The 25,008-nt window shown below is 44.0% G+C and overlaps 1 protein-coding gene across 4 annotated transcripts in view; it reads left to right on the top strand.

The window, feature by feature from the left end:
- LOC146799096 (sodium/potassium/calcium exchanger 4-like) overlaps positions 1-25,008 on the top strand; it is a 937,744-nt gene that overhangs the window by 723,996 nt on the left and 188,740 nt on the right. For all 4 annotated transcript variants that reach the window (XM_085628040.1, XM_085628039.1, XM_085628038.1 and 1 more), the window contains one exon: positions 17,820-17,956. In XM_085628040.1, coding sequence (XP_085484166.1) covers positions 17,820-17,956 — 137 coding nt within the window. The remainder of the gene's footprint in view (positions 1-17,819; positions 17,957-25,008) is intronic.

The following is a 25,008-nucleotide window of genomic DNA, read 5'->3' as shown; positions in this document are numbered from 1 at the left end:
GAGGTGGAAGTTCAGGTCTCTGATGAGAATGTAGTCTGTGGAGGCGATGGCATGGGGGACTATGAGGTCGGCATTGGTGGTGGCAGAAGAGGCGCGAGGCCCAGGGGGTCTGTAGGCGAGGGTCAAGCACAGCATGGTTCTGGGGCTGGTCTGGATCTGGATCTGGAAGTGGAGGTGCTCTGTGTTGGAGAGGGCTAACTCGTGATGGAGGTGGAGAGTTGTGGGGAGCTCTTGTGCGTGATGGCAAGTCCTCCTCCTGGGCGGTCCATTCTCTGCATCTTGTATCCGTCGGGGGATGGCTGTGGCGATGTCGGCAGCAGAGGTGGCCTTGGTCCATGAAGAAGGCGATATCTGGCGAGAGGGTGTTGAGCAGGTCCCAGGTCTGTGTAGGGAGCGCACGTTGAGGAGCATGCACGTCAGGGCTTCGGTGGTACGGGCGTCTGGCAAAGGCTCGGTGGCCATGGGGGGGCTGTCAATGGTGAAGGATTGTCAGCAGTGTCAGCAGGAGAACTGGCCGTGGGTGGTGTTCGGTGTCGCTCGCTGGCAGCTGTCATTCCTTCCGGGGTTGAGTGTGAGGAGATCATTGAGTTGTAGCGGTGGGAGGTCGTAGATCTAGGGTACCTGGTGCTGGCTACGTTCGGGTTGCGGATGGGAAGAGATAGACTTATATTAGGCACGCCTTTGGCACGCCAGCAGCGCGCCCGCTGCGCACAGCTGCACCGCAGCCGTACAGCGGCCGGCATTAAGTAGGGGAGGGGGAGGGAAGCCCGGGAACTGGCAGGGGGTTGGGACCGCGGGGGCGGCAGCGGCGGGAAGGGCACATAGGGCAAGGGGCACGGAGACAGAAACGGCTAAGTAACACTGAGGACACATGTACAATTACTGGCACAATAAAAGGCAGAAAGAAGACAGAAAACGGGCACAGAAAGACAGAAAAATGGCACAAAGACAGACACTGGCACAGAGACAGAAGGACAGAAAAATGGCACAAGGACAGACATGGGCAGAGAGACAGAAAAACAGAAGAATAGCACAAAGACAGACACGGGCACAGAGACAGAAAAACAGAAAAATTGCACAGAGACACAGACAACAGCGGCCAGCAGAAGAGCAAGGCTCTCCCACTGGACCACCAGGGATGAGGCACAGTCAGGAGCTTCTGGGTGGAGGAGGTCCTCGAACACCTACCTGAGCGAGCAGGGTAGAGGATGGGCAGCGGGGGCAGCAGTGTCGGGAAGGGCACGGAGGGCAAGGGGCACGAGACAGAAACGGCTAGGTAACACAGATTTATCCCAGCAGCAGGAAGTTGAGCTTGCTGCCAAGCAAGATGTTGTTGTGATTGCTTTTCCATTTAATAAATGTTCTTCGCTATCTCCAAGAATAAAAGAAGGAGCACCTCACCCATCTTCTCCAAGCCCCCTTTCTGATGATCTTGACATGGATTGGCCCCTGACAGAGACCCGCCACAAGAGACCAGGAAAAGGAAAGTTCTTGAAAGCTTTGGAAATGAGGAAGATAATGAGATAGCGATTGTTCGTGTGGAGGGTACCACTGAGGAAGTGCAGATCACCTCTGTTCAACCTCCTCTGAATCATGTAGCACCACCAACACCACCTGCTCCCATCTTTTCAAGAAGCCCCTGCAGCAACCATAATCACCCCTTACCGATCACAGCTGCCTGTCCTAGACAAAGGTAAACTACACTGCCTAGCTCCACTTCAGCATGTTTTGCAGGCATGGGCATGATAAGTAAGCTCACTTCCCTATTTTTGGTCTTCTTTACAGTTAGGCCACAACAGGAGCACATAGCAGAAGACTCACTTTGCCGCAAACCAGTGCGTCACATTAAGCCAGTTGGTCATTAAAATACCAGGGGCCAGCTAGCCCATATGTAAAATAAAAATGCACAATCATGTGGGAAGAGCGACTCAAAAAAAAACTGCTTGTGAGAGAGAAGAAGAAGTTGGACTTATAGAATGAGATGGTGCCAAGAAAGAAGATGTTGTAATGTGAAGCATCCCTGTGACTGTTGCTCATAGTGTGCAGTCATCAACTACCGCAACATTGACATTGCGCAAGGAATAGAGGGGCACAGTCACCCAAGAGTGAACAAGCAGCTTACCTACTACCTTAGGTTTCTTGGGGAGGTATTCTCACAAAGGAAACAGTCACAAAAACCCACTGTCAAACTTATGTTTAGCTCGAAGCCGCCATACCACCTAAACCAGGAGAACATCCATTTATGCAAATGGAAATAGGCTAAAAGTTGACATCTGGCCTTTTTCTTTGGTATAAGGAGAGGGGTTTCAAGAATATCTCTTCAAAAATGCAAAATGGAACATTCAAAGCGTTACATATTTTTGCACTGTCACTATGCCAGCACTGCACCATTTGCTGCAATTGGTTCGTGGAGCAATGACTGTGAGCATTGTTCAGTTCATCTTCCTCACAACAGACGTGAACCAGTTGTCAAGCAACAGACTACTTGTGCATTACTGCACACTGGGTGTCTTTGAAGGGGGCTAGGCAAAGGTTAGCTGCCAATCTCACCGTTTCTAGTTTTTGAGGTATGCATCAGTTGCAGGGTTCTCCATGGAGAAACCACATGTAGCTGCAAACATCATGGAAGAATTGAAAACCAAAGTATATGAAGAGTTTCAACCCAGAGGTCTCAGCAGTGGATTTGTTGCCATTGACAGTGACAGTAATATTGTCAAAGCTATGGCTGATGAAGGATAATTCAGTTCAGAGTCCTATGTTTAGCACATTGTATTAACCTGATTGTGCAGACCATCTTCATAAAGGTAGTAGTAGCCAGCTGTGCTGGTTACCTGTTGCACAATTTGCACACAGTTTAGTCATTCATTCAAAGCCCAGAAGCAGTTGAGGATCATTCATCCTGTAAAAGCCCTCGTATAGGAGATGCCAGCCCATTGGATCTCATCCTTCTACATGCAACAATGTCCTTTTGAGCAGTCAAGGTCAATCAGTGATTATGCACTACAAGGAGAGGGGATGCAACTGCCAAAGCCATGTCAATTGAGTTTCACAAATGGGAACTGGTGGAGTGCATGATCCTAATTCTAGTGCCATATTTTCACACAGAGGACAGCAAGGAAGACAGTACCGTGTACCAAGCTATCGCAATGTTTCACATTCTTCATGAACGTTTGCAAATGGTGTGACAAACCTTTATCAATATCAAGGAAGGTGAGGCTTTAGCCAATAGCTTAATCCTTCTTAGAAACACAAATTAAAGGATGCAAAATGAGATTGTGACCTTCAAAGATTACATCTGTGCCACGATACTGGATTCATGGCACAAACAATTACTGCCCACTTTAATTTCTTTTTCAACAGTGTATGTCACAATTTAGAAGTATTGGATCGTCAGGAAAGCGTATGACATAGAAGATGAACAATTGCAAATTCGAGGCCATAGAAGAACTGAAGTGCTGCCTTCAACCTCCAGAGAGAGAAGGATGCCCCATATTCAATAAGCATATCTCAACTCCAACAGCAGCATTCACCAATAGTAACACCATTGCATGCTACCAAGCCTATAGCACCAACCGCTTCACTTCCAATATCTGCAATGTGTTGGTTTTTGGATATGGCAGGGCTTAAATCGGTAATGGAGGTAACGGAGAAACAAGTGTCAACAACAATGACACTTGAGAAGATAATTAGGACTGTTTGAATGATCCAACAGAGGTCTATCTAGATCAAGATCCATTGACCTATTGGCATGGGAAGAAGGAATGGTTGCAAGAACTCAGCAGGATGGCAATAAAGTACATAACATGTCCATGTTTTGTAGCCAGTGTATCTTCGCAGCATGTATTCAGTGCAGCTGTAGCAATGGTCAGAAGGACAATTCTGTCTCCTCAAAACGTGGAGAGACTGATGATGACTAAAATGAATAGACACTTCAGAGCCAAAAATGATGATGCTCTAGAAGAAACAAGAATAGATGGGGAAGTTCCTCAGACATCACAATTGTTGCTTTTGGTGATCCCCCAGATGACCTCTCTGAATTTGAATAGGAACTCTACTTTCCTGATTAAAAAAATGAAACAATAGCATGTCTCCTATGTAAAAAAAAGAATCTTGACCTTGCCTCTCAAATATTGTCATTTTCTTTTCTCAATGTACTGACCTAACTTTCTGCAAAGAAAGTGCAACTTCCATGGCCCTCCTGCACTGTGGTTTACTTCTGCTTTCAAGAATGACAATGGTAGGAAAAAGCAGTTACACCATTAGAATACAGTATCATTGCTGTTAACTTTTATTTTAAATATTTTTGAACTTTATATGTCATTTCCATATTGGATTGCAGCCTAGCAAGCTAAAACTTACTGGGAGTCTATTGGCTGCTAAAAGCTGAGTACATGAACTTAACGGTTTTCTTTCTTCCATGACACATATGCCGCTCTCATGGACTTGCTGAATGATATGTTTGTCTCACTATATTTTTACCTAATTCACCCTATCCATTCATTGATCCCCTAACCTTCTTGCTGAGCCCAAGTTGTGAGATCTATTATGCTATTATGCTGTTATAATTATGCGGAATTTCATGTAAATATTAGGACATTTAATGTATTTAAACCACCGTAAATTGCATAAATTCTCCCTTCCCCCCTATAATTGTTCCCTGTTTTCCCACTACCACCCCTAGTCCTTCTCATATTTATCTAAACTAAGTATACTTATGTGTGCAGAGATCTTTGCCACCATGGCAGGGATCGCAGAAAAAATAGTGGAGGGAAACATACGTGACAGACAATTAATGAATTAAATTTTTTATTAAGAAAGCAATACTACGTTAGTATTATTTTACATACTACAAGGTGCAGTTTGTGTACCAGACTTTATATCTTTAGAGGAGGCAGCTCCTTGAAATAAAGAGAAGTCCAAGCCCTCCTAAACACTGTGTTCGATTGCCATCAGTGGTGCTGGAACAATTTTCAGTGTGAGGGTGCCGCCATAAATGTTACATTACTGTGGACAAAGGGATTGTGAAAAATCCAAGCATCAGACAAAGAACAAGGGTAGCAAATGAGTCACACCCATTAGGGAGGAGATTACTATTTTATTTCTGCATCAATCAGGGTTTTGTGAAGTGCGCTACTCGCCCGTGAGGGTCTCAAGGCGCTGGGTAGGGGAAGGCTGTGCAGCCCCAAATAAGCCAAAGAGCCAGGTCTTCAGGCTTTTCCTGAAGGTGTGCAGAGTGGAGGAATGACTGATGTTGAGCGGGAGTTCATTTCAGGTCTTTGCCAAGATGTAGGAGTAGGCTCTTCACCCATTCTGGCTCTGCAGATGCGCGGGGTTTCGGCAAGTGCGAAGACGGCGGAGCAGAGGTTTCTCTTGGGCAGGGGCGGCTGGTGGATTTTGAAACTGGTGGTGCTAAAAATTTGTACCCTTGTACAATGCGCGAGCGAAGCGAGCGAGCCCGAACTGAAAATTTTTGCAAAAACGGGATCCAAATATAGCATTTTAAAGCACAAGTGTGAAGAAAACATTACAAACATATCAAAAATGTGCCCAATCCTCTAACTGGTCTGCTTGCAAAACGACCCCCAAGCCAAGCACACACAGCCAATGGGAAGAGGCCCTCTAAGTGTTTTCTACCTGTAACACATCTCTTCCTCTTTACTGTATTGGTTAATGAAGTCATCAAGGCTCACACCATTGGTAAGACCGTACATTGCAAATACTTTGAAAATTAGATGGCGAAAGAGATCCATCCCAGGATTGCAGTTCATCCTTGATTTTTTTAAGATTAGCCAGGCAAACAGAAATTATATTTCAGCAAACTGTTTATTTTGCAAACTATAGCATTTATATACTATAGATGTACACTGACAGAAAGTCCACATGACAGAAATTGAGGTGCAAAACATACAAACCTGACGACAAGATTTTGGGTGGAAAGCAAAGATATACTGAAAAAGACAGATATGGTTTATAAAGTGTTTCAAAATTTACAATAGAGAAAAAGGAGTCCATCATCAGCCTTCCGGATAGTGTGCAGACTGAGTCAGCTCCACCAGGCAGCGTCAACCCCCATCATACTTACATGGTGTAGACTCCCGACTCATCTCACATTTCACTTGGCGCAGAAACACAGCCAACAGGCACACACACCTAGCAGACTGGAATTAGAAAATGCTTTCCAAGACATAGCGCCACCTGGTGGTCTGTTAGCATCCTCGTGGAGCTCTCGACCTGACAAACGTCCTGCACCTTCCACAGACTGCTCGAGCGCAATAATTACTACAAACCAGACATCTAGAGTGCAGGGGACAAAAAAATACCACAGCAGTTATGCGCAATGCAAACAATGCTGGTAACAGAGCATAAAAGATGTCCCTATTCTACTATGTCCATATGGAACTGGCGTACTTTGTCTTTCTGTGGGGCATCAGATGGGTCCCTGTCGCCAAGAAAATACAGAAAAGAGGCAGCTGACATAAATTAAGGACGTATATAAATACATGCACCGCAGTATGAAAGACAGGCCAGAAATTTACTTGGGAAAACCTGCTGCATCTCGTGTACAATAAATGTGGCTTGCCGGCCACGGCACTGCAAAATACATTGCATCTTGCTGCTTAATTTCCAGAAGAAGGAATTGCGTGTGGGGAAAGGATGTTTGGTACTAGGGGTCGGAAGAACTAGGCAGTATGCTGGCTTTCTTCCTTGTTGTCACCCGCACAAAGAACCATTGCAGAAAGGATTGCCCAAACATGTGTACACTACACATAGTCTTACACACGCCCCCCTCTCCCGAGTAGCAGACTATTATCTTGACTTTCACATCCTCCAGAGAGGCTGGCACTGCCAAAAGGCCATTAAAAGCAGCTCACTGACACTGTCTCAGTCACTTGTGCAACATTTTAGATTTATTTATTTTCTGAGGCTGAAGTTGCTGCAGTGAGCGGCTTTTAGTGGCCCTTTGGCAGCGCCAGCCTCTCTGGAGGTAATGAGGCGCGCAAACAACAACTATCCACGCAGCTACAGCGGAACCGTTGTAAACAAAAGTTGAAATGTGATAGTGTGGGCCAGCTGTGAGCAAGCCCCTCAGAATACTGGTACAAGCCTGACAGTGAACCGGCCAAAGAAGAGAGCTTGGAACAGCTGTAATTGAACAAAGTAGAAGGTTCCATTATGCGTGTTTAACTCTCAGTATATTGCCCTCCCCCATGAAAATAAAGAGTGAAGGAACCCACCCGGTGCGCTTTGAGTAAAAGGAGGAGGCTTCCTGGCACACTAGAATGGAGACAACATCAAAAACGTCGCCATTCTAGTGTGCAACTAAGCCTCCTCCTCCTCCAGGGGGTGGACAGTAAGTCTCTAGCTTTGGGCGACGTTTAGAGGGGCAGATTATAAGGACAGGGGGAAAAAAGGCCAGATGAAGTAAAAATGTACATTTCATTTTCTGCCACGAACTTCCTACGTTAGGCTGCAGAGAACGAATGTGCAGCCATATAACATGCCAATATGATACACCGAAATGTACAACATGTGCACACCGTCTACCATAAGTCAAAGCGTGAGCACAAACATGGAAGTTATACTTACTGTCAGCCTATAAGAGGGCCAGTTCCAAACTGTATGCAAACTGCCGCAAAGTTCTGCTCCAAAACATCATGGGGCAGATTTATGAGGTTTTGCCGTAGGGAAGCGCAGCAGGCCTTCCTGCTGCGCTTCCCTACGGCAAAAGAAAAGGGCAGGGATGCGCCGTATCTATAAAACGCGGTGCATTCCTGTCCTTTTCCCCTGCGCCGGCGCACAATGGGCTGCCTGCGCCAACGCAGGCACCTCTGCACCATGGTGCAAGGGTGCCTGCGTTGCGGAGATGAATATTTTTGTACAGGAAGGGAAACCTTTCGGTACAAAAATAATCACAAGAGGTTTTTCCTCTTTGTATGGGTGCTGCAGAATGCAGCACACATAGAAAAAGGAAAAACGAGGAGAAATAAAGATATTTCTCCCCGTTGCGCCTCCCTTACGCCTCCCCTGGGGAGGCGGAAGCTTTTGGTGCTGCCTCAGATTTACGATTTCTCGTAAATCTGGGGCAGTGTCAAAAGGCCATGGGTGTTGCTGGGAACGCCCCCAGCAACACCCATTGCACGCCCCTTTAACGCAGAACACTGCGTTAAAGGGGCTGATATTTATGAGGCAGCATTAAGCCAAAAAAAGTGGCTCAGTGCTGCCTGATAAATAACACGCAGGCTTCTGCGCCACGGAACGTCACAAAAGTGATGTTCCGATGGCGCAACGGGCCTCATAAATCTGCCCCCATAAATGTATAAGTGCGGGTGGAAAATGCTAATACCCTAATGCGTGATATAGGAATCCAACAAAAAATACCTGGTAATGAATCCAATATGGCTCAACACCTACCAATAAAAGAAACACGTATGAATTGAAGGACGATATCGAAAGTACAAAACACGGAAAATAAAAGATATCAATATCCAACTGACCTGAATGCAAACAAAGCTGCCGCCACTCAATTCTCAATTCTTGGCGATGCTGCAAAGTAAACGAAAGCAGCGTTTCCCTGCGAGCTCTTAAAATGGCGCCACAGCTGTGGCCGATCACGTCACGTGATAGGCAAAGAGCTAACTCCCGATCGCAAACTGTGATGGAAAAGGCCGGCATCCCTAAGGTTTGATGTGTTTAAACAGGCAGGCGCTTTAGACTTTACAGTATGGGAGGTAGAGAACAGTGATTCTGGGCAGCGGAGATCATTTCAGACGTCAAGGGGACCCGGAGCGCGCCTGTGACAACAACCCTGTGGTGTGAGTGGGAGGCACAGGGGGATCATGCGACTCGGCACTGCCGGGCCCGGGGCCCTGTGTCAGACTTGATTTCAGTGAAATTGTTTCACTACACTGAAATAAATCAAGTCTGACACAGCAGGCAGTGCCGAGTCGTGACTCGTGTCGCATTTGCATCCCCAATTCCCTGTGCCTCCCACTCACACCGCTATGCGCTACTGTACTCTCTCTGAGGCTGATAAAAAAGGCACTACTACCGCCACAGCACAGCAGGCCTCAAAGGGCGTCTACACCATCCACTGCGCGCTACCGCCAGAGTACGCAAACTCGCAGAGTGCTCTAAGGCTGAAAAAAAGCCATCCACCCACCACCCTCCTCCCCCGGTCCCAACTAGTACTACCGCCATGGCACAGCAGGCCTCAAAGAACGGCTTGAACTGCAGAAAGTAGAAACAACGTTTAATGCACAACGCAACCAGACACCACCAGGCCTGTGTACTACCACGCCACCATGGCAGGCCCTCATCGTCATCAATCGAAAAAAAACAGTGCCCCTATAATTAAGAGGTTGTTGTGGGGGACGGGTGGCCGGGTGGGTCGCACTCGCTTACCTTAGTGTCCTCCTGTCCTCAACGTTCTCCAGCCGGGCTTCAGGAGGAGGACTGCAGTGCAGAGTGAACTAGTCTAGAGATTCAGAGACAGCGTGGCAAGCACGCAGGCAGGCACAAGCCAAACTGAAACTAGAAAATACTGGATTTGGTCTTTGACTCCTCCCCAGATCCCAGCAACCAATCACTTGCAGAACAACAAGCAAGTTGCAACTGTTGCTGGGTCTGGTGGAAGAGGTAAAGGCCACTGCCACACCCCCACACATCTCTAAACCTGCCGGACAGCCCCGCCCACAGCCATTGGAATTAATGGAGGGACTCCAACTCCTCCCTGGGCCAAGCTAATAACGCCCAAAATCAGGATGTTATTCTGGCAGTGAGACACAGGCTGCACCCACCACTGTGTCGTCACTGCCCTGCTTTCTGGCTCCAGGTCGAAGGAATCTTCGCCCAGCCAAAAAGCATTGCACAGAGCAAGGGCCATCCTCCCCCACCCCCCTAAAGAAAACCACAGATTTGCACATGTTTGTCAGGACTCACGAGCAGCCAGCAGAACAATTTATTTCTAAACTGCTCAGTGCCCATTAGGCATTTATTAGGTCCCCCAGGGTGGGAGGGTGACGCCCATCTCGCCCGTTTACACCAGCCGCCACTGCTCTTGGTTATGTTGAAGGAGACTCTTTCGTTGAGGTATTGGGGTCTGGTGTTGTGGAGGGCTTTGTAGGCATGAGTGAGTAGCTTGAAGGTGACTCTCTTCTCGACGGGGAGCCAGTGGAGGTCTCGTAGGTGCAGGGTGATGTGTTCCTGTCGTGAGATGCCAAGGACAAGCCTGGCAGCGGTGTTCTGGATGGTCTGGAGAATCCGGAGCAGGGATTGTTGATTCTGGCATGATAGAGGGTGTTTCCGTAGTCCAGTCTGCTGGTTATGAGTGTGTGGGAGATGGTCTTTCTGGATTTGGGGGGATCCACTTGAGAGTCTTGTGAAGGATGCAGAGGGTGTAAAGCATGAGGTGGAGACGGCATTGATCTGTCGGGTCATGGTGAGGGAGGAGTCGAGTATGATGCTGAGGTTCCAGGCGTGGTCTGTGGGAGTAGGGGGCTGCCGACGGCGGAGGGCCACCAGGTGTTGTCCCATGCTGAGGGGGTGTTTCAGAGGACGAGGACTTCTGTCTTCTCCGAGTTGAGCTTCAGACAGCTGCTGCTCATCCAGGATGAGACGTCTCTCATTCCTTCCTGGAAGCTGAGTTTGGTGGTGTCGGGTCGTCTCGTGAGGGAAAGGATGAGCTGGGTGTCGTCGGCATAGGATACTATGCTGAGTCCATGTTGTTTGACGATGGCGGCTATGGGGGCCATGTAAATGTTAAAGATCGTGGGGTTGAGCAGCGATCCTTGGGGTACTCCGCAGTTCATCTCTGTGGGTTCAGAGAGGAAGGGTGGGAGTCTGATTCTTTGGGTTCGGCCGGTGAGAAAGAAGCGGATCTAGTGGAGGGCTGTTCCCTGTATGCCGGCGTCATGGAGTCTGGTGGTGAGAGTGCGGTGGGAGACAGTGTCGAAGGCTGCAGAGAGGTCCAGTAAGATAAGGGCTGCCGTGTGGCCCTGGTCGAGGAGAGTGCGGATGTCGTCTGTGGCGGCGTGAAGGGCAGTCCCGGTGCCGTGGTAGAAGCAGAATTGGATTGGGAAGAGTAGAGGATGGAGTTGTCTTCAATTAAATTTGTGAGCTGGCTGTTGATGATCTTCTCTGTAACTTTAGCCATGAAGGGAAGGAGAGAGATGGGTCTGCAGATTTTGAGATCTGTCGGGTCTGAGGAGGGCTTCTTGAGGATGGGCTTGACTTCTGCGCATTTCCAGTCGTCAGGGAATGTGCTGGATTCAAAGGTGGCGTTGATGGTGCACCGAAGCTTGGGTGCTACGGCAGCGACAGCTCTGTGGAAAATGTGCAGCAGGCAGAGGTCCATGGGGGCTCCTGAAAGAATGCTCTTCATGGTCGTGACAGTGTGTTTGGTGGTGACCGGGGTCCAGGCGGATATGGTAGGCTGGCATTGCTGGGAGTGGGCGTGGTTTCGGCCTCGGGTGTCTGTTCGTTGAAGTTGTCGTAGAGGGCTTAATCGTGAGATGGAAGTAGGATCCAAGTTTGTTGCAGAGGTCATGGGAAGGGGTGACATCTGAGGCTTTGCTTGGGGGTTTGGTGAATTCCTGGAAGATGCTGAAGAGTTCCTTTGAGTTGCTGGAGTTGGTGTGGATTTTGTCCTGGATGAAGGTCTTTTTGGAGGATCTGTTGCGTTGGTGGTATTCTGTCATGGTGTTCTTGTAGGTAGTCCGAGCTTCCGGGGTTTTGTTGTTACTCCATGATTTCCCGAGATGTCTGCAGGTGTGTCTGGTATCACGGAGGTCAGTCGTGAACCTGGTGACTTTCATGTCGCTCCCTGCACAAACATGCAATTTGGATCAACTTTCTTATGGATCTTCTAATTTTGGACCTGTTATCTTGCTAGACTTTTTTCCCCTATCTGACGCCAAAAGTATTTTGGTGTCCAACTGATTTTACTAATATGGTCTACATCTTTGAACATGATCAATCCACATAGATTGCCAAGAAGGTTTTATTTTCTCCTTTGTGGTTTTTTTTTCTCCTAGTTGTGAACCTCCAGAGAAGTCACCTATCACCTTTCACATATAATCTCATGTGCAGGGTAGTACTGTAGCTACTGGAAGAAGTCACACTTTTGCCAGACAATTTTGAGGGGCACTCAACAAACCTACTGCTCACCCGACCCTTGACAGGTTGAAAGTTCCGGGCTGAGCCATGCTTGGTAGAAAGCAGTTGATAGGTGTTTTGTTTCTGAGCAGTGACATTTCATGTCCCCCAGAATCATCCACCCACAATACTTTACTGTGTTAGTAACACCAGTGAGTGCATCCAGAGGATCTTAACAGAGCTGGGGAGAGGGATCAGTAGGAATAAAAAAATGAAGTCTGCTATACAGTTACTGCATACATAAGAGAGAGAGATGACGTACAATAATCAGTGGAATGGTGCAGACTGTGATAAAAAGACAGATAATAAAACTAAATGAGAGGAAACTGTATTTGCACCTGTCACCGATGTGGATCTGCAAACCAGTGTTTCTAAACAATAGATACCCCTCAATAAATTATAGTAGATGGCTACATCGACAGCTCGTCACTTACAGAAAATTCTCCCAAAATAAAGCAAAAATGTCACATAGGTGTGTAAAAGAAAATCATTTCCTTTCTTTATTAAGTTACCATAACTACAAAATAAACTACATCCTTTACCCTTTTCCTTCTTGTAAAGGGTAGAGGATGTAGATATTTTCCAGCAATGCCAGGAAGAATTGATTCTCAACAGTCACAGATGAACATCTGTTAGAACAGAAGCACATAGAACAAAGGGTCTGATGTACAGAAAGACAGGTTGTAAATTGCACACTGGGCTTTTTTGACTTGTCTCTGACTTTGCAATGAAACCTATGTATAGATTGATCACTTCACAAAATCTCCAGTCCTATACTGTCCCAAAACAACTTGCCAAATGAATCTTAATTAGACATATCCCTATTTGCACCATTTTGGTGATTGGCCGCACAAACAGGGATGGTAGCCTGCAACGAACAGCAGACCACAAACCATGTATTTGCATGCTCAAACAGGAAACTTTTATTTTTCAATAAGGCAGCCACTTGACTTCTGCTTGCTTAACACAAGGTCACCCGACAGGTTTCACCATGGATAAGGTGTCCCAAGGTGACACTTTTCTGTTTGGGAATCTGTTACCACCTCCTTTGAGGTGTTGGTAACTGATCAGTGGTTTACAATTGCAATTGCAGTGGCAAATCATTGATACGCACCATTGCGACATGCAATTAAAAGGGGATGCCAGTTTCACAACACCTGCTAACTGTTATTCAGAATGGTTCACAAAACCAATTTTGAGAGTAAGAAACTCTTGTTAGACGTGCAAAATAGGTTTAGTCAATATACAAAGGCCATTTTGTGGCTTTGTATATCAGCCCCAAAGACTTTTAACTGTGAAGGAGAGACCCCAAGAAGATGTGACCTCCAAACTAGGTTCACTAACGGCATTTACTGGGAGTCACTCATTTTTATGTAAACATTCTCCAGTATTTAGTGTCAAAATTCCCAAAAGGTACTTCGCATCTTCATAGATACCCTGGAAATTGTAGTTTGGAAGCATTTTACCTTTCATCATCAATGACCACAGTGTCATCAACCTCTGCCACAGGATTCTCAGTAAGGTGTAGCAGTGGCGGCGTGACCAGGGGTTGACAGGGGCCTTGATATTTATACCTACTTTGCTGATAAGCCTGCTTTTGTGATACATTCATGAAGCAGGTAATGCTGGCCTCCACTAGGTCTCACCATATATTGGCTCAGACTTAAAATATGTCCAACCACAATGGTTTGTTTTAGAATGACATGCATCACCCCATCAAGGAGTCAAGGGCCTCGCATGACGTTAGGCACTTGGGTGCCATAAAACCTTCTGACATCTCTGCACATTAAGGACATTTGTGAATTGGTTTAGATCTGCCTATGAATAGGAAACCACATGCTAGCCTGTCTAGAGAACCCATGTTAGGCCCATTGTTCTTACGTTCAAGCTTGAATATTAAAAATAATCCCTCCTACCTCAAGGAACAAATACAAGAAGGTTGTTCTAACCTTCATTAGACTCCTGAGCAACCTTTCAGGGATATAAATGCCTTTGTCTGCTGCTGCTGCAGCCCTGACCTGTTTGTACGGCAGAGGGTCCACACCCCCACCTTTTTCAAGACAAAATGTGTGTCTGCCAGTGTCTGTCAGGCTGCACAAAGGTCAGCTTAACAGACACTCCTCATGTTCAGGTCAGGCAGCCAGGAGCTAGACATGCGCTGAATCTGCAGGATCCTGGCTGCCTGATTCGCACTTTAGCAGGCTGAGGAATTCACAGCCCTGTGGACGTGACCTCCTCAGCCTGGCAAAGGCAACTTGAGGCCCCACCCATGAAGAGGGGGAGGGTCACTGAATGCCTTATACCTGGATGCTTAATTTTTAAGGCCTGAAGTTCCCAGAGCTGAGTGTCAATCAGTACACCTCATCACGGAGTGGGGTGGGGTCAGCAGTCTCACTGACCCTATCACACTCTGTACGAGTGAGGGACTGCTGCCTTCCCTCATTGGCTTTGGTCAGCCAATGAGGGAAGGCAGCAGTCCCATCCCACCTGGGACCTCCAAGTCTTTCCTCCCAGAGAGCTGCAGTGAAGGTAGTTTTAGTTTTTTGATGTTTTGTGCATACGTATATGTACGAATGTATGCATGTTCCTGTATTTGAGTGAGTGAGTGTTGTGAGGGTGTGTGTGCGCACGCATGAGTGAATGCATGGGTATGAGTGAGTGTGTATGTCTGCTACTGTGTGCCCCTCCGCCCTCCTCCCCACTAAAATTACTGGCCGCCACTGTTTCACTAAACCCCTTTTAACTGCTGAGGAGGCTGTCTGTTCATCCCAAAAGTGCCCAGACCTGAACTGTAACATAAGAAGCCTACTACCCCCTGTAGGAATTTTCAGCTGTTGGAGCACTGTAAATGGAACTGTTGTCTAGCTTGTAGGAACTCACAGTATCCATCCCTACAGCTATCATAAAATGTACTAGGGGCCAGATGTATCAAAGGGTTTTGCCCACTTTGTGTCTATGGGGAAATGTGTTGATACATATGGCCCTAGCTATTTAGGAACCAGTCCTGAAGTTTTCATATAACAGAGGAGATCATTGAATATCAGTGCAATTAAGCAACATGCATCAACTAAGGCAAATGGCTTTACCCTAATTTATGTGAGGTCTTATTCCCCACCACTATATATTCTCAATGTGTTCTTGCTTTGGAATATTAATATTTTATGTTTAGAACATTTGTAAAAGCTATATTATCTATTTCTCTAATTTCTTCATTCTGTGCCATTTTGCTTATTTAGGGACAGACGTATTTAACACTTTTCGCAAACCTTTTGTGACCAGTGTGGTATTTTGCAAACCAACCCATGTGCTAATAGGACAGTTCGCAAAATACTAAAGCGTAGTGTGTTGCAATTCAACCTGCCAAGTGAATACTAATGAGATAGGTTGCAAATTGTGACTCACTATGATTGGAGGCCAACACGCCAACGTTGGGATGGTGCCCTGCTGCGGTCACCCAACCACGATGTCTATGATTGCCTTTCAATAAAGCAAACTTTCTTGTTTTTTAATGTAGCCAGTTTTGCTTAAAGGAAATGGGTCTGCATTTAAAAAGAAAAGCGTCTTTTTTTTTAAAATAAATTCTTTTTATTAAACATATTCAGCATATTCAACATAGGTACAGTTCCATCAGATCAATGACAGGGCACACAGCGATGCCAAGGTATATAAACATAGGAGGATGATAATTGGAAGTTATGTTGAGGGGGGACTGTCACATTCGGGGTCATCTGGTGGGGTACATATATAGCCACGATATGCGTTCCAGGGAGTCCAGATCCTAGACCACTTTCGGGGACAGCCCCTAGCTGCGTAAACTATCTTTTCCCGCAACATACACCAGTCGAGGTCTGTCTCCCAATCTACGACCCTTGGGGCATGTGCTGCCCCCCAGAGTTGGGCAATGTTTCTTTTGGCAATCATGCAGCCCAGTGTGACCCATTGTATAGCATGTGAGTTTAGGTCAGTAGGTTCCCAGATATTAAGGAGACATCTGGGGGCCTCAGGCCTTACAGTAAGCTCCAGTGCCTGGCTCATAATGTTATGAATATCTCGCCAGTAAGCCTGTATTGGATCGCAGTGCCATATTATGTGAATGAACGTGCCTAGCTGGGTGCAGCCCCTTCTGCAATACCCATCCGCTGGACCACCCATGTGTATCAATTGGGGCCCCGTGATGTAGACTCTATGTAGTATTTTTAGTTGTACAAAACGGAGGCGCGCCCGGATGGCAACCGTTTTTGGGGAGGAGACTGCAGTCTGCCAATTTCATCGTCCAACTCGATCCCGTCCTTCACCCATTTCTCTCGCAGAGGCAACAGTGGGTCATCCATATTAATAATTAGTTTCCTATATTTTAGGGAGATGGCTCTCTCGGGCAGATAGCCATCTAGCAGTCTGTCCTCTAGTGGCGAGTAGTCAGGTGGGGAGGTGTCACGGGGTAGTGCAGTTTGCAGTGCGTGGCGGAGTTGCAAGTAGCGAAAACGCTCTGATTCCACCAAGGTATATTGAGAAAAGCGTCTTTTTGTGGGAGTTGCGGGGAGGGGGGAGAAGCACTGTCTACTCTCAAAAAATATTTTTTACATTCACAATGGGGATCCATATTCTTTTGCACATTGGTTAACTCCTCTTTTGAGATGTTGGTAAAATAACAATGTTTTGCAGTCTGATTTTGGTCGCAAAACATTGGTAAATAGTATACCAATTCGGTATTTGGAAGGGGTGCCTACAACACACCCCTTCCAAATACCGCATTAATATTGCTTAACACATTTACTTATTCAGAAACACTTTTCTGAACCACTAAAAGCACTTAGTACATAGAAAAAAACCTGTAATTTACCCTTTGCACACCTGGCCCTTTATATTTTTCAAATCTTGCTTGATTTTGACATTTTAAGTGATATATTTAATGTTATTGTTGTTTGCTTAGTTATGCTAAACATTGGATACATTTTGGCCATGCTATCAAGGGCTAACGTGAGCCAAGAATGCCCTTCAGTAAAACTGGGAGAGAAAATAGGCCTGGGCACCAAAATTAAAGTGACCCCCCATTAGCGAATTAGATAGCTACAAAGTGGCCTATGCTTGCAAATTAAGGCAGTTTTGAACTTGTAAAGACCCGCTATTTAAGAATTTTTCAAGATATGGAAGGTTGCATGGATTTGTGCTTGCTGCAGGTAACGTTAATTTTAATATCAGTGAAATCAATGGGAAAATGCAGACCATAAAACAGGCCCACATACAGCCGAAAAAATGGCACACCCCGTCAGAGCAGCCCATCGGGCACTGCCTTGTTGCCCTACAAGCCAGTCCGACCCTGTTAGTGGCCCTCCTAGAGCCGTGTTGTTTTTGAGCAGTGTGGGGAGCTCAGCCACAGCTCACCTCTCTCCCACAACCCAACGGAATCCCTACAAAACCTCTTTGATGGTGTGGGATCTTTAAACTTCGGGTCTGATGCTGTTTGTCACCTAAGGTTTGGACGGAAGCAGCCCACAGACGCCCCATGATGCAAGTTTTCACCTCCATAAAAGTTTGTAACTACGTGTGTTCTTTGCCACTCACTAATAGATTCACAAGGAAAGTGGATTCCTCCAGGATCCTTCCCCTGGTAAACAATGGTATCTCCATTTGTGAAAATAACTTACTAAAGTCACTTTTCCCTTTAGATACAACAAGAAGCTGCAGAACCTGTTCACAAGGAGTCAGAAGACCATGGTGAATGGGAGTGCAGTCAGCAACGAGATGGGGGACGCTTCTTATGACATCACCCGTGATGACCCATCACTGCCCCTGCTAGGGAAAGGTAAGACAAAGTAGATGGGCCAAACACTGGACTATCCCCAGCAAGTTTGTCAACAGCTCAGGAAACAAGCAACTTTTACAAACTGGAAATGGCAAAGCCTCTTTATTGTGATCAGTGCAAGGATCCACCATTGTTTTCAATTTAGTGCGCAGTTGTGTAGTGATTTGTAAATATTGGTAGACACTCAAAATCAAATTACAGAACCACCATTCTGTGTTATCCACTATATCTTCCTATAATAACATAATATCATTCATTTGTCTTTGTCACTGGTGGAAAACCAATAATTTACGATAATGACATTCGGTAATAACACGCTGTATTTTATGGGGTGGCATGTATTATATTTTCCAAACGATAATTAGAGTGAAAACAAAGTCCCCCATCATGTGCATTTTTATTATTTAAATAGTGAAAGGGTATCCGCGAAAACTGCGAGAAAGTGTCTGCCACACTACACTAAAAAATGCATTACTGGATGAAATGAAAAAAAACACTTAAAACAATGAAAACATCTTCATAATCTAAGCAGGACAAGATAAAAAAATCGAAGGACATCAGCGCTTATTTTTACTTAACATTCTGCATTAATGAGGTTCAAAAAAAATTTTTTATTGTATGGTTAACATGCATAAAAATAGTTCTGACGTTTGGGGGCTGATTAAATGAGGAATGGCACACGCTGTGTGTGCACATTTTTCAAACGCAAATATAGGACCAAAGTTTAGGAGTCTTTGCTCTATTCCTGACATCAGTAAGTTGTAACTAAGGTTCAAAAGTTTAACCCTCCCATATTGTGTCGATAACAGTGGATACAGTTATCTGTTACTTGTTGTAATTCAATTGAGCCAAGGTGTGAGTTTAACAATAGCTGCCCAGAACCATTTTACAGCGGTTGCAGATTCCAAGAAGGAGTGCACAAAGTTCAAAACGTTGGCATCTGTCCCTTCTTTTAATATCTTACCATCTGTGTGAATGACGTGAAGTTGGCAAAGTTGAAAAAAAAACAGGTTACAACTCTCAAAAAATGGTTGCATGGCAAAAATTATGCAAAATCCTATATTTATGGTTAATTTCCCTAGCCTAAAACGTTTCTGTTGGAAAAATGCTCTTCTTTTCCAAGAACATTTCTTCTGCTTGCGAGTTTGATAAATAAATTTCATAAATTTGCAGGCAGAATATCACATTTGTATGAAACGAGTCTGAACATCTACCTATTAACAGGTAATATCTGTTGAGTAACCACCTCTTAGTACACTACTTCGTTCTTCAATAATCCAAAATCACAGCCACCTTGTGGCCTATTCATAAAAGTAAATTAACATGCGAGTAAATATGGACATGGATACACTTGGATATCTTTCACCCTCTGAAAGAGGGGGGTTGAAGCCAAATTTACGAGGGCAAACTAACTACTAGTAACTTTTAACACCTAGTTGGCGGTCTCTGCCACTGGGCAGAGGTCTCCCTATGGTAAAATATAGGGAAAACTATTAAAAAAAGTTTACTAAACTTAAAAAAAGTAAAAATACTTGTATGTCAAATATTAATGTAAAATATTATTATATTTTTTAAAAGTTGAGCAAAATACAAATATGCAACACCACTAATAATTTTGAATTAAAAATTTAAAAACATTTAAATTGTATTAAAATTATTTTTTAAATATATTTTTTTTAAAGCATCAACATAAAACATTTATATTTATTATGTAGTAAAATGTTCTAAAAGCTATATACGGAATATAAACTAAATGAATCAAATTAATATAGTTACATTTATTTTAAAATTAAAAAGGTTGTTATGTATTTGAATATAAAACGCAATCTATTTTTTTATTTATATGTCATTTTTAACATTGAATTAAATGTGTATATAATTTTAAAGGTCTAAATAATTCAATTTATTTAAACAATATTTTAACATTGGGTTCCATTTTGCTTCTCCGTCTCCATTATTGTCAATGGGAGGATGCTACGTTAACAGTGGTTGGCCAAGTGTGGTTCTGAACATACTCCAGCCCTGAGCTGGAGCACACAGACTACTGTCTTGACTCCTTTTTGAGTGTAGTGACTTTAAAAGTACAGTTTGTGGCTAGGGATGGGATTATTGTTTTGTGGGTTGATGCATGTCCCTTCCTAAACTCCTTCTTAACCCTCCCAAACCCCTTCTATTCTGTAGTACGTATTCCCCATTTTCCAGCCACCGCACCTTCTCTCTCCCCCATTCAATACTAAACTGTAGGTGTATGTGTGTCAGGGGGAGATCCCACCACATTAAATATATGAGAGGCAGAAACTTCTGCACGTAGGTTAGTGAATAGCATTTTCTAGTACATAAGTGATACTTTCAAGTCACCTCATAACACTGGCCCGGCACACCTCAAGAATTGCATTCCCTTTCACAAACCTTCCAGACATCTCAGCTCCTCCGGACTCCTCCTTGCACATATCCCATGCATACGGAAATCCAGGTCCAGCCGCCGAGCCTTCTCCTACATTGCTTCTAAAGCATGAAACGATCTGCAACTACACATGATAGAATCCTCCTCACTTCCTGAACTCCACAAGAGGCTGAAGAACTGGATTGTTTAGTACTAGGCCATAGATTTGGATGCACTCACACCTGCTCAGGGACAGGATACCCTTCCAGGTTATAGTGTACTCTACAAATCTGAATTACATGACATAACTATTGCAGTACTTCTAAACATACTACAAAGTGCAGCTTGTAAATGCGCCCCATTTTGTGTATTTGTACCTGCTCAATGCCCTTTAAGTTAATCGTACTGATTGATTGAGTTGAGAGGTAACATTGGCATTGTCCTACCACATTACTGCCTCTGGTGCATCCCCTTCTGTACATCCCAATGCCATCTGTACTCACATCAGTACACGTCTGTAGTCCTGTCATTGTAGGCTTAGGATTTTGAGTTTTTTCAAGGGACCTGTAACCTCTGTCTGAGCAGCAAGGCACAGATAAAAGCCATGATCAACAAAAACTAGACCAACACATCCATATATTCAACATCTAGCCTGCACACATGTATGGTTCATACCATAAGATTAGTTGATATATAAAATAACATAAAATTACACTACAGGTGATTGACTGACTCTTAGAGTGTAATACTGCCAGTGAAAGGCGAGTGATGCCATGAAGCAACATTGCTATATTGAGATGTGCTGTAATTATACTTCGTCCCCTTCTGCAGATGTGTTTGATACAGAACTGGGCAAATGAACTCAACCAAGGTCTAGCTGAGAAAGTATCTCAGATAAGAACAGGGCCTATTTCATCAACATTTGCTTTAGCTCAGAACAGAGCCTAACACCTGTTTCTATGCATTTGCACTGACTAAAGTGCATAAATAGAACTCTGTTTTCTTTCATGTTAATCCATGAACTGCAGAAAGCACAGCTCGGAAACAGAGAGGCCATCCCTGGTCACTGTTTCCACATTCATGCATTAACTCAAAGAAATTCTGAGTTACATGTATGCACTTAAGAGAATGCAAAGTAGCACTTGAAATTTCTCCGAACCAAGGTACATTTACATCATTCGGCCCCAAATATATCAAGAGCAAAGGAAAGCTCAAGCTAGGGGTACGCCAGCTCACAAAAATCTGCTCATTCGATTTCGATGGCCCTCTCAAGCTATATCTCCAAAGTTTGAAACAAATGACCAATATAAATAAGATGGGCATCATCCCTGATGTCCTTCAAGAAAAAACTGAAAGCACTCCTACTTACTAAATTCCATGACAAAAGTACACCATATGACATTCTCAAGTAGGTTTCTCATCGTGTCCATGTTCATTCATTCCCCCAAAACACACTAGCTACTGGTGCCTTTTCTCCAACCAGTTGGATGTCAATCCCCTCAGTCATAAAACTGCACCTCTGTTCCTACAGCAACCATCTTTAGGTCTCTCCGGTTGCAGAGTGTAATTTTATTCTTGATAAATTCTTTCAAAATGTGTCTCTGACTCTACATTTGTTGCTAAACATGTTTTAATGCGCTGTGTCCCTACAAATGGGTTCTAGTATGCATTATATAAAAAAACTCTCAAATAAATATTTTAAATGTATAGGATCTCAATTGACAGAACATATAGTTATAACAAAACCGGACCAGTTTAAGCTTTCTGGCCCTATCCCAGTCCTTCTTTTGTACCATGAGCTACTCTTTTGAAAGATTTGACCACTTCACTGAGGGCCTGATTCACACAGGGCCTCCGCACTCATGGGTGCGGAGCCCCTTGGTGAATCAGGTCCCGAGTTTGGAGGTGGAGCCCCATTGATTATCAAATGCAACCGTGATTTCAACTAGTTAACTTTACATTAAGTTTATAATTAGAATCACTAGCATAAAAGACACAAGGTTAAATTGAACTAGTCCTACAGCAAAGCTATTATACCTAGATCCAGCATTTGATAAATGACATACTTAAATTGGTACAATTCACACTATTCCCCTATGATCCTTTTTTCATTGCTGAAGACATCTTGAGCAATTCCAACATCATCTTTTTCAGTTTTCAGCTCCTAAGAACATCTGGAATATTTGTGAAAATGAAGAATGTTATATTAAAAATAATCTTAAAAATAATCTGTTAATCCAGAACTAAAACCCCAAACTGTTGATTTTTAGGTCGAGCGTGAGCCAGTGCTTAAGCTCTGCTCTGTGAAGATCTGGCGTAGATCAGTACGGATAAAAGCTTCACCCACTCCCTCCTCCCTTATTTTTCATTGGCTTGTGTTTTGTCCTTTGTAAATGCTTGCTTCTGATTCATTATGAGGCTTGTTAGTCCCTCCTTAATACAGCCATGTCATCATTTGTATCCTTCCATTGCTTTTGACCCTAAACCTGGTTGTTACACGGGGCATGTACTATTTCCTTCATGCACACGTAGCCTCACACAGCTTTATCCATGCCTTCTCCTCTCCTCCCCTCTCTCCCTCCCGATGTCCGTGCCCTCTCCTGTTGTCCGTGTCCCAAAATGCCAACCATTTACAATGCAATAAGTCTCGCGTAAATTTGAGACCTATTTTGCATAGTAAATGCTTGCTTTATTTTCTGCTTGACCAGCCTCTGTCATCAGCGCAAGGCTTATGCATGACTTGTTTTAGTCCTATTGATGCCCCCACCCTATATTGACATTGACTGTGCGGCGTCTCACAACGAGGCTTGACTCGCATGCCTTTCTCCGGCCATCATGTACTCTGACTTCCCTCCATGGCGCTGTCACGTCCGCGATGCAGTGAAAGTTTGCATTTCAATCTTCGGTGGTGCAGAAACTTCAATAGTGGCTTAGCTACTGGAGTGTCTGGTTTACCGTATGCTTAGGACTGGGGCAGATGCAGGGCCGGGAGCTGGAGCACCCGAACCAATGACCTGTGAGTGACTTGAAGGATAAGTGTATGTAAGTAAGAGTAACAGAAGCCTTTGTGTCATGGACACCTAATTCCAGTTCCGTCACTACTTCTACAAAACTGTTTTTAAGGGATTCTGTAATTTAGCTTTCTTGGGACAGAATATCACTATAATGTAGTTGCTTTTTTAGATTAAAATCATGGCAGAACCTATCAATTGATGCATTTTCTACGAACACTAAAAAAACAAGCATTGTAAATGCAATAGGTCTCCCATTTGTTGGAGCTGGAGCTATTGGCATTGTAAATGGCAATGTTTTGTACTTTGCAATAGGTCTTGTATTTGTTGGAGCTATTCAAATTGTAAATGGCAATGTTTTTTATTTATCCTTGGGGTTTTATATAGCGCGAACTTAACAGCCTCAGTTGTGAATTTCGATTCATCAAAGTTTTGTGAGCCCTGAAATTTGCACAAGTAAAGTGCTAACAGTATAAATATGGGCACTGTTTAATAAACAAAGCCACTGCAATACAAGAGCAAAGGTGACCGAGTGACTGCTTCTGGGTTGACGGAGTTGCTTACAGTCATGGCCCGTTAAAGCTAGCTAGCCTGCTACTATGAGTTTATCAAACTTAATGCTATGTTTTCTTATGTTATGTTATGCTATGCTATGTTATGCTATGCAATGCTATGCTATGCAATGCTATGTTTTGTTGTGTTTTGTTATGCTATGCTATGTTTTGTTTTGTTATTCTATGCTATGTTTTGTTATGCTATGCTATGCTTTGTTTTGTTATGCTATGCTTTGTTTTGATGTGTTTTGTTATGCTATGCTATGTTTGGTTGTGTTTTGCTATGCTATGCTATGTTTTGTTTTGTTATGCTATGCTATGTTTTGTTATGCTATTTTTTGTTGTGTTTTGTTATGCTATGCTACGTTTTGTTATGCTATGTTTTGCTTTGTTATGCTATGCTATGTTTTGTTGTGTTTTGTTGTTATGCTATGTTTTGTTATGCTATGCTATGTTTTGTTATGCTATGCTATGCTATGTTTTGTTTTGTTTTGTTATGCTATGTTTTGTTGTGTTTTGCTATGCTATGCTTTGTTATGCTATGCTATGTTTTGTTGTGTTGTGTTTTGCTATGCTATGCTTTGTTTTAATATGCTATGCTATGTTTTGTTATGCTATGCTATGTTTTGTTGAGTTTTGTTATGTTATGCTATGTTTTGTTGTGTTTTGTTATGCTCTGCTTTGTTTTGTTATGCTATGCTATGTTTTGTTATGCTATGCTATGTTTTGTTATGCTATGCGTGACCAATGTAATTAAGGGCGTGACTTAAAAACACCTAAGCTAAAAATCTGTGCTTAGCATAGTATGCCGCCCAACTTGTATTTTGCCGTTTCTGTCATTGCATCCAGATAGGATACAACAAGTAACATCATACCTACAAGTCATGACTATTGGCTTTGCCATTGGTTGTTAGTTGCATAAGATAAACAATCAGCAACTATGGCTTGTATATAATATTGAAAAAGCTTCAACTTAAAGCCCTTCTGACACCATGACAATGGACCGCCTGTGCCAGGGCACAAAGCAGATCCCGATAGAGACCCGTTTCGAGGCCCCCTTTAAACAAGCATTTACAATGCAACAGTCTCGGCATTGTTAAAGTT

The sequence above is a fragment of the Triturus cristatus genome, chromosome 9, assembly GCF_964204655.1.
Source record: "Triturus cristatus chromosome 9, aTriCri1.1, whole genome shotgun sequence".
NCBI classification, from domain to species: domain Eukaryota; kingdom Metazoa; phylum Chordata; class Amphibia; order Caudata; family Salamandridae; genus Triturus; species Triturus cristatus.
This window is presented reverse-complemented; position numbering and strand designations above follow the sequence as displayed.